General features: G+C 36.1%; 1 protein-coding gene across 1 annotated transcript; it reads right to left on the reverse strand.

The window, feature by feature from the left end:
• Positions 1 to 6259: 6259 nt before the first annotated feature.
• LOC106775585 (spermidine hydroxycinnamoyl transferase-like) lies at positions 6260 to 7484 on the reverse strand. The gene has a single exon (XM_014662731.2). The coding sequence runs from the start codon at positions 7463 to 7465 to the stop codon at positions 6590 to 6592; it is 876 nt and encodes a 291-aa protein (XP_014518217.1). The 5' UTR covers positions 7466 to 7484; the 3' UTR covers positions 6260 to 6589.
• Positions 7485 to 11008: the final 3524 nt, after the last annotated feature.

Genomic DNA, 11008 nt, shown 5'->3' on the forward strand with positions numbered 1-11008 from the left:
AGATATGCATGAAGAGCAAGATCTAATTAATGCTGGAAATAATTTTGGCAAACCTCAAACTTAAAAATTATGTATGTTTGAAGATAAAAGAGGCTTTTAAAGATGTAATCCAACACACCAAACAATGAGAAAGCTCTCGGCCAAGCACACCAAACAACAACCGTTTTTTTTTTGTTGATTTTATTTCCATACAGCAAAGAACTCTTGGTAAAAGTGTCTCGGCCAAGCAAATTTAATGAAGAAAATGTGTTTGATTGGAAGCACAATTGTAGTTGTTTATTGCCTCTATTTATACAGAACAAATAAGCAAGGTTCACACACTTAAATCCTATAATGATCAAGCTCAATTCAGCATACAATCATGGAGATGTCAAATACTCTTAGTTATGTAATTTTAGAAATTACTCTAGAAAACTCCTAAAGAGGAACAAACATATGACTCAATTCAAATCTAATAAGCAAGAAAAGACACATACAATCCAGCCAAGACAAGAAATTAAAGCTGGAACAATAAACAAAATGGAATAAGGACACCTACTTGTTGAAGACCTCCAATAACATAGTTGTTGTTTGAAGAAATGTCTACTTGCACAAGGCTCTGGACAGCTACGGTTCAGCCCCTCCAACCATTGATTTGAAGTCTTTAATCCTTGCTTAAGAGTGTTGGGAGGGTGTAGCAACGTCCAGTGAGTAATTCCAACCACAACAAAGTCCAAACAGCCAACAACAAAGCAAAACAGTGGAGAATACTGGATGAACACAGTGGAGAAATAAATTTACTGGGAACAACACATAACGAATTTTAACAAAGTAAAAATTGTACATGAAAATAGACATCCTGACGAAACTTTTAAAAAACATTTCATGGAAAACGGACAAGAAATGAAGCTAAACTAAATCATACAATTTGACACAAAATTCACGCTGCGTTGGGCGAAAACATTTTGGCTGAGCGAAAATGAACATATATGTAAGCTATTCTACTCTAGCATGCAATTCCTAAGAGATCAAAAACCTAAGGCTCATGATACCACATGATGGGGAAAATGCATACCTAGAGAGAATATACTAAAAGGCATACAAAGAAATGGAAGAGAAATTAAAATTGGAAAAGATTAGAGAAAGGAAACTTAGGAAATGAAGATGCGCCACTTGAACAAGCTTCCAAGATAAGCATCAAGAGGAGGACCGCCACTTGCTTGAGCAAGATAAGGTCTGCCCAAATTTGGGACTTTAGGGACATAATTCTATCTCAAAGAAGAATGCAAGATTGCAATTCAACTCAAATTTCATTCAATGCAAAGGTGTGTACAAGAAGAACCCCTAGACTTACTTATATAGCTTTTGGAAGGAGTTTGGTGAAGAGTTTCAAGTGATGTGGGACTTGAAAAGCTCCAAGTTCTGTCCAGCAGCAGCTGCAACATCTCTAGGTGCATGGGAGTCCCACATTGCTTAATTCTCTCATTCCAAAAGGGTTTATAAGCTTCCTAGTTCTCCTAGAGTTCAAAAACTAACACTAGCTATGCTATCTTGCACTAATGCCTAGGACGCCCATTTCCTCTCCTATTCTTTTTAAAGACCAAGCCATTGAAAGTCCCACATTGCTTGTTCTTAAAGAGAACGAAGAGTTTATAAGCGTTTATTGTTGACAGATTGGCAAGTGTAACAAATCGTTCAAGTAATAATAAAATGGTAAGTCCAAGTATCGTTTTCCCAAGAGACTCACGACACTAAACTGTTGTGCTTTTGCTTAACCAATCAAGACTATAAAAATAATATTTTGGGATTTTTTAAAATAAAGTGCAGAAAAATAAACATGAATGCAATTTGATCAATTGAGGTTAAACACAAAACAATGGATGAATGGATGTTGTTGAGTACTAACAATAGTTTCAATAAGAGAGAATATCAAAAGATTACATTGTTTTCCCCAACAACAATAGGATTTAGTTTACCATCGTCGCGGAGAAACTAGGTGAAGAATGGAATGAAAGAGATACAAACCCTAAAAAGGAGAAAAGGAGAGTTGTCACCATCTCCAAATCTACCCCAAAGGGGTGAAAAGTGTGTTTCTGTGCCTAAGCCATCAAAAGATACAAACCCTAAGACGTTCTGGCTTTTAAATAGGGCATAAAAATGACATAAAACAAGTCCAAGCCCAAACAGATCATAAAAAATAACATAAAACAGGTTCAGGCCCATCTGACAGTCGCCAGCGCCCAATTTCACCGTCGGGCGGTTCTGCGGCTTGATGGAAACCGCCCGGCGCCACGGTTTACCGCCCGACGCTAGTCAACTGTGCTCTGGTTGACTGGTTGACTTTTCCTGGTTGAGTGGTTGACTTTCCTGGTTGATTGGTTGACTTTTCTGGTTGACTGGTTGACTTTTCTGCATATCTTCAACCTTTCTTTCCTTTTCTTGAGTCTAAGATCTTCATCTTCAACTCCATTCTTTACCTTTCTCAAATTAGCTACAAAACAATGCAAAATAAGCATAAAATCGCTAAAAACAACTTTTGACTCTCTCGAGACTCATTCATTGAGTTTTGCTTGATTCTGAGCTCATTCCGAGTAGTAAAGGGTGTAATTTGGTCGAAATTGACATATGAAAATAACTGTTTTTCAACCTTCATCATTTATTCACAAGAACTAAGAGAAAGAAATAAAAGAGGCAAATACACGTCTATGAAACCTACACTATTCTTTTTAATTCTTTTTGTCACTCTAAAAGCTCTTCATTGTTGCCCCATCTATGATCATATCATCTTATCCTCTCTGTTTTCTTCTTTTTCTCTTTCGTCATCTGGAGCTTTGTCACTTTCAATTACAACATCTTTGCATTCCTTACCAGGCCTCTCGTTGTTTGTGATCTCATTCAGCATCTGACTTAGGACCCTGCAATGGGCCTCTATATTTTGTGATGAGGCCTGAATGTTTTTCCGAAATGAGAGAGAGTCCTTCGGGTATTGTTGGAGAGTCTCTTCAAGCTTTATAGTACTATTAGCTTGTGTTGGACTAGTGAATAGTCCTCCAACTTGCTCATATTGATTTTGATTTATGCTTGAGTAAGGTTCCCACCAGTAGTTGAAATTATCTTGGCAAAATTGTATCTTGTTAGAGCATATTGTGAGACCTGCACAAAAATTCTAGAGAGAGATTGTTAGTAATAAAAAAAATAATTTAGAGATTGTTAGTTTTTTTTTTTTTTAAAAAAGTAAAATAGAAATTGGGGATTGAAAAATGAAAATAAAAAACATAAAATAAAGTCAAAATTAATCAAGAATCACACAAATAGAATAGCTTAAACTGTGAGTCCCCAACAACGACGCCAAAAACTTGTTGAGGCAAATCGGCAAGTGTACCAAGTGGCACAAGTAATATAAAATGGTAAGACCAAGTATCGTATCCCAGAGCACTCTCGGCGCTGAACAGTTGTGTGAAAGCAAGATTAATTAAGACTTACAAGAAAAGAGATCAATAGTTTTTATTGCAAAAACAAAATAAAAGTGATCAGTGGCAAAAGAGCACAGAGATAAATGGAGGTTGATTTATATGAGATGATTATGCTGTTGGGGTTTGACTTCACCAACTTCCCTCTCATGTATATAAGAATTCTTCTTTATTCATTAATGCCAACGTCCCTCACTAAATCACTTAAACCCGATCCCTCGGTAAATAAGCCTGTCCCTAATTACCAGTTCATACAATTCCTAGCATTCCTGGTAAAAAGATATGACGATCAAGAGGTTAAGACGACTAAGACTCATACCCTCATCCCTGAGCAATATAACCCTTAGGAGTAATTCAATAAGGACCTGAATTGAAAGGAACCTCCCGGCACTCATGCAACTCACAGATCATGCTATTGTATAAGCAAGAATAAAAACAGATGAATTACTCTAACAAATAATGAAAAAAACATATAGAATCAAGAATCAATTCAAATACATGAGAGTTTACAAGGTTACATCATTCCCTAACAACAAATAGAAATTAGTTCCCCATAGACATGGGAGAACCTATGAATAATGGAAGAAAGAAAGAAGAATGGAAGACTAAGAATTGGCTAGGAGTGTATTGCTATGCTCTCTTCTACCAAGGATGCAAAACCTAGAGCCCCAGAGTCCTTTAAATAGTGTCAGACACATCCCAAAGTGCGGCCAGGTCTGAAAAAATCAAATCAGAGCAGAATTAGGGACCGATCCACGTGAAATCACGCTCAAGCGTCATAGGGAGGTCGCCCAAGCGTGAATTGAGGTTCATGTGAGGCTTGGGCGCCAGTTCTGGACGCCTAGGCTTTGGGCGTTCTTCGCCTGGGCAACCAGCGTGATGTTGCTCTGCGCTGTTTTTCGTCCCTATCGCCTAGGCTTCGGGCTTTTTCCCTTCTTGGTGCCTTTTTTACCCCTTTTGAGCTCAATCTTCTTGGCTTTTCACTTCTTCTTCTAGTATTGCTTCAATTTCTGTCAAAACAAGGGGAATTTGTTAGAAAACTGTTAAAATTAACCTCAACTCTCTTATTCACACAATTTATTGAAAACACATGAGTTCAAGCAAGTTTCTAAGTGGAAAAGGGTGCTTTTAGTATCAAAATATATAGCAAATAACTGTGTTTCAAACCGTTATCATTCAACAACAAATATAAGTCTTCCTAGTTCCAATTTTGCAGAAGATAAGTTGTCCACTCCTGCCTTAGCTGCTTTATGGTGTCTTCGAGTATAGGAGATAAACTGTTGAAGCGCTGCACAATTAAGAAATATTCATTATGGTTTGATCTATGCTCAAAGAAAATTATTTAAGTGTGATGTTTTTTGAAAGTAAGCATGATTATATACCTCATTCTAGTCATTTGTAATGCCAGCTCGAATGATGGTCTTTATCCAAGACATCACATAGTACCCACATTCCCATGAATCTAGCTGCTTGATACACTAAAATGACAAACAAAATATAGTCAAGAATTAAGATCATTGAATAATAGTAAATGAATTAAAACTATAAATGCACCCAACCTTTGGATACAGGACTTGATTTAGTTGACCTCGAGATTTACCCCTTACTCTATTTACATTAAAACACAAACTAATATTAATATAACTATCAAATCATAAAAAATTTAGGAAAACATGAATTTCAAAGTCCAAAATAGGTGAAAGACTTACCCTTGAAGCATGTTTCTCAAGTCATTTTTCATCTTCCTTTGCAGCGAACAAAATAATACAATTGTACATTGTTTGGGAACGAGGACAACAAACTATCAGTGAGCCTTGTTTGGAACATGATAAATAGTTAGTAAACTAATTAAGTAAACTTTAATTAAATGTTATGCATAAAACAACACATATCCATCAATGTATGGCACAAGAAATAATTTTGTTTCATTTCAAATTTGTTACCACAACATCGAATGGTCTGAGGTTCAATAAATCCATAAACGGAAGGCCGACCTTGGTCTACAACGACTGTGTCCATGTACCTATAACAACAAAGTTAAGTTGTTACAAACTAGTAATCTAAATAAAAATATTATGGTAGACAAAATTAACTGCTTCTAGAAATTGGAAAATACCACACCTTGCAGAGACGTAAACTGCTTCTAGAAATTGGAAAATGTTTCTTCTAAATTGAAAGCAAGGCATCGTGGTACATGTGGAATTAAAAGAAGTAAAGGAAAAATATAAAGGAAAAGTAAAGATGTTTCTTGTCATTCATCCCATACCCAAAAGCTCCAACATTGTTCCAAGTTTCCCCCACAAAACCGTTCCAGCTCTGCCAAAGAAAAATTCCCAAGAGCCAACTTCAAATCCCAATGTATGACGGCTGGTGTTCTCTAGCAATGGACGTGTGTCCCCTAAATGAGGTGGGGTCCACCCTAAAAAATAAAAAGAAACCCTAGGACAAGTGTCCTACAATTTTGGGCCTTTCATAATTTTTAAACAATGGCCCAATGTGCAAAAGTTTGTCCAAAAAGTTTAAACAATTAAATTTCAATACAACTAAAATTTAAAATGTCTAATCGGAGAGTCTTGAATTTATTTGTTGTCCTCCAAATGTCCCAAATTGAGTTTCCAAAATTTTCCCTGGAAATAATAATGCAAATAATTAGCTCAGAAAATTCAAATTAATTAAAATTAGAATTTCCGGTCAAATTAAGCACTATTAGCGAAAACGGGAAAATACTGGACATTTAAGCACAATTCCCTGATTAATTTAAGCACAATAAACTAAGTGAAGTCAAGAAAATATTGACTCATCACCGCGGCCTATTCTCCCCTTAAAAATTTAAATTTTATTCAGATAAGGGTATAGGCCGCAGTTGCGGGGGAACCGCGGCCTATTCCCTGCTGTTCTGAATCCCTCAACTGCCTTTTGGGGAATGTCAGAATGTGGCAGGGGGGAATATGCCGTGGTTGTTCAGAGAACTGCGGCATATACCCCTCTACCTTCTGACATTCTCCATCCCTAACTACCTTTTGGGGAATGTCAGTAGGTTGCAGGGGCTAACTGTCAGAAGGTAGCAGGCGTATATGCCGCGATTCCTCAAAGAACCGCGGCATATACCCCTGTTATTTAAATTTTTTCCTGACGTGGCATCAAAGGTGATGGTTGACTGGGGTATATGTCGCAGTTAAGAGGTGAACCACAGCATATAAGTTCGATTTATTTACAAAACTATCACCGCACACCATTGTGCTGCGGTTTCTGGTGAACTGTGACATAATGTGTGCTGTATAAACCCTATTTTTTATTAGTGCCACTTGTTCTGCTGTCAGCTTCAACGTAGTGGCATTTACCCTCTTGTTTCTCTCAACAGTGTTGTCACTTCTTCGTAATATGAGAGGCATAGGCTTGAACTCTTGGTGATCAAAGCGTGAGGTTGATGGAGGATTAGTGAATTTTAGCACAGTTCGATCCAGAAAGGGCATTTCATGAGGCTCTAATGTGTCTCCACGAGCCAACTTTGCCCATGAATTGATGAAGTGAATGGCAGAAATACCATCAAACAAAAGATGAGATATAGCAACCCCAATGCAAAACGCTTCATCACCAAGGAAGCTTGTTACTTGCACTAGTAACAAGGGAAGTTCCTCAATGAAGGTTTTTGTGTAATTGACTGTTGGAACCAAGTCATTGGCGGATTCACCCAAAAAGTCACCATAATAGTTCGCTGTTTTTGTGGATTCTGCTTCAATCAACACCGCTCCTTTTGCATTACAATCCAATTCCCATCTGTCACCTTCTTCTAACCTTCTCAATCTACCAGCAACTGGATAGTAATGCGACAAAAGTTTGCTAAGAGAGTTTCTCATCTGTTCAACTAATGCGTCATGGTTGTGCTTTGCATGGAAAACGTAGATGGTCTGTGTATGGCACAGACGCGCCACTTGATCGATATCAGAGAGCCATTGGATACCTCCTGGAGTTGGTTGATTCGGAACTACTGTGTACGAAGCTTTGATGGTTACCATTTTTGTGAAATGTTTCTATTACAACACTCACAAAATGAAAATGAACTTATAAAATCTTCTACTTTAAAGTAGAATGTGGCATTGCCCTCTGTAGTTGGTTCATTTACATTTATATAATTAACAATAAATCCTTATAAATTATATCTTTACATTTACATAATTAAATAAGATAAAAAATAACCATTTATTTCAAATATATTATTTACAATAAATTAAACTAATTATTCTTCTTAAAATTATTACAACAAAAATTTATTTTTCTATTTTTTTACGTCACTTGTTTTTCATATTATTTCAGCTACTAAACTTTTTTCAAATGGTTACACCTACTAATTATCTTATTTCAAAATTTATCCTAAAAAGTAATTTTACTCTAAAAATATACATTCCTAAAATTTAATTCAAAACAAATCTCTTAAATAATCATATACTTTATTCTTATTTTACTACCCATCTATTAGTTATTTTATTTTTTTAAAAAAATCATGACTAAGTTATTTTATTATTAACTTATTTTATTAACCTATAAATTTAAATTATTTAATATATAATTTTAACTAAAATAAAAAATTATTTATTGCTAGTCTTCTAATCATCCTCATCAAAATTATTATTAACTTCAATTATTTAACCAAATATCAATACATTTTTCAAACTTTTTTTTTAAAAGATACCTTATTTATAAACTATTAAAGAGAACCAAAATCCAATTTAAAATTGAATTTTCGGAAAATCACATTTTGCCTAACATTCTAATGAAAAAAAAAAATCGACAAAATAAGGTTCATAATTCAGAAATCGATAAAATAATATTCATACACTAGTAAAAAATTGGGTTTATACAGTGCACATTATGCCACGGTTCACCAAAAACCGTAGCATAATGGTGCGCGGTGGCAGTTTTGTAAATAAATCGAACTTATATGCCGCAGTTTCCCTCTTAACCGCAGCATATACCCCAGTCAACCATCATCTTTGACGCCACGTATGCAAAAAAATTAAATAACAGGGGAATGGTCGCGGTTCTCTGAGCAACCACGGCCTATTCCCTGCATACTTTACACGAATCTGAAAGATGGGGAATGTCAGTAGGTGGCAGGGGGTATATGCCGTGGTTGCCCAGAGAAACCGCGGCATATACCCCTGCGACCTACTGACATTCCCCATCAGTTAGCCCCTGCAATAAATTGGCAGGGGAATATGTTGCGGTTGCTCTGGGAAACCGCGACATATACCCCCTGTCACCTACTGACATTCCCCAAAAGGCAGTTGGGGAGACAGTTGGGTATTCAGAACGTTAGGGTATAGGCCGCGGTTGCTCTGAGAACCGCGACATATTCCCCCATCTGAATAAATTTTAAATAAATTTGAAATATTTAAGGGTATATACCGCGGTTGCCCGCTGAACCGCGGCATATAGCTTCAAAAATAATTTAAAAAATGCCATTTTTATTATTTTTTAAGGAGTATAGGCCGCGATTATGTAGTGAACCGCGGCATATACCCCTTTACTACCGCGGGTAAGTTGTTAACCGCGGCATATTCCCTTTGGTAGGTTAAAAAAAACAAAACACAGAACAATTTCATCTTCTCCACGCGATTTTGAAGCTTTTCTCTGCCTCTGCCTCCACGCGATAACGTTGCTGCCGCGCCATCTCTGTAGAACCGTCTTTGCCGCCGCGCCATCTCAGCCGTCCGTCGCGCCCTCTACCGTCGCGCCCTCTGCCGTCGCGCAAGCCTCTGCCGCCGTGCCATCCTCTCCGTCGCGCCATCTCTGCTGCCCCGGGTACGTTCCATTTTCTTCTCTAATGAAATTTTTGTGCTATATTGAAATGCTAGGTTTGAATATGTTGTTGTGGCTTTGATCGTTTTTGTCAAATTTGTTGTGGTTTAGGTGGTTCAATAAGAGACAAAGTATGTTAGCTTGTAGGGGAAAGGATTGGAATAGAGGTAGATAAAATGTATTTAATTTTTTTTTATCAGCAAATTTATTTAATTTTAATAATATGCTATGAACTTTTTTTAGTAGATTTATTATAAAATCAAAATTATGTGATTGAATGATTCCTATCGACAAACTATGATAATTCTCATATGAAATTATTTGTGATAGAATGTTTGAATTGATCATTTCAATGATTATTAATTGTATGATTGTATGACTGAATTGATTGTATGATTGAATTGATAATTTTATAAATGAATGCAAAAACCTTTTTTATATATAGTGCTATTCCAGCAAGTATGATGATGGTTGGGAGATCAATTGCTAACAATACAAAGATTGCTTGGATTTCTCTCAAGGTTTGACATATGCTAAAGCCATACTTTCTTATACTTGTTTTATTTTAATGTTATTCACTAACTATTTACAACTGTGATGATATATTGTAGTGTAACAGACAAAATGGTCATATGAGTGCGGATACTATGTAATGTATTGGATGGCCCAAATTGTTTGTTCTCACATCACAAGAGGCTGGGAAATGGTAATATTTAACTTTAACAAATTTTGATTTTTTTCCCAAATTTAGAATTCATATACACTAATTAATATGAATTGTCTTGTGCAGAAATTCAAGACTACTACACCAGTTCGTGAGAAGCCACTATTATTCATGAGGAACGCTGCTGCAAAGTATATAGTTAGATTATATAATAGATCTTAGTTACTAGATTTAAACATTGCATTTGATTAGATTGTATTTTATTAGACTTTGTACTTTATTTGATGTTAAAATACATTTCAACATGTGTTTGTTCTGTTGAAAATGAATTTGAACGTGTATTTGATATGTAGGTTTGTTTTTGTGGTAGTGGATATCACAAAAACAGACCTGCTATTTTAAAAGACTGCAGGGGAATATGCCGGGGTTGTTACCACAACCGCGGTATAAAGTGTTTGTTTTTTTTTTTAAAGACCTATGGCCGCGGTTAGTGCCAGAACCGCGGTCTATTCCTGGGTTTTTTACCGCGGTACAACCGCGGCCTATACTATGGATATATTTTTTTTTTTTAAAAAAAGGGGTTTGGGCCGCGGTTCCTACTACAACTGCGGTATATTCCCCAATCATTTTACTGTGGTTGTAACCACGACCTAAAGTCTCTAACTTACTACCGCGGCTGAATATGCCACGGTTCATAAACCGCGACATATAGTGAAAAGTAACCGAGGTATATTCCCTTCGCTGCACTAGTGATAATTCAAAAACCAATGACAATCAGTGATCACAAACAACAATTTCACTCAACCACTACAACGACAACTTCAACCACCAATGATAACTGGTGACGACAAAGAACTAAAACAGTAAACGAAACAAGCACAAAATGAAAGGAATTGAAGTAGATATAAAGTGAAACAAGAACGAAAAAAAAAGGAAAAGAAAGAAGAAGAAACGCAAAAGGGAAAAATTGATACGAAAAAGAAGATTTGAGAAAAATATCAAATATTCTATATCGGTTATAGTGACTAACCAATATAAAAAAATTCTCCAAATCGGTATAAAAAAGTTTATAATTACATTACTTTTATACTAATTT

Source organism: Vigna radiata, chromosome 10 (assembly GCF_000741045.1).
Source record: "Vigna radiata var. radiata cultivar VC1973A chromosome 10, Vradiata_ver6, whole genome shotgun sequence".
In the NCBI taxonomy this organism is placed as follows: Eukaryota; Viridiplantae; Streptophyta; class Magnoliopsida; order Fabales; family Fabaceae; genus Vigna; species Vigna radiata.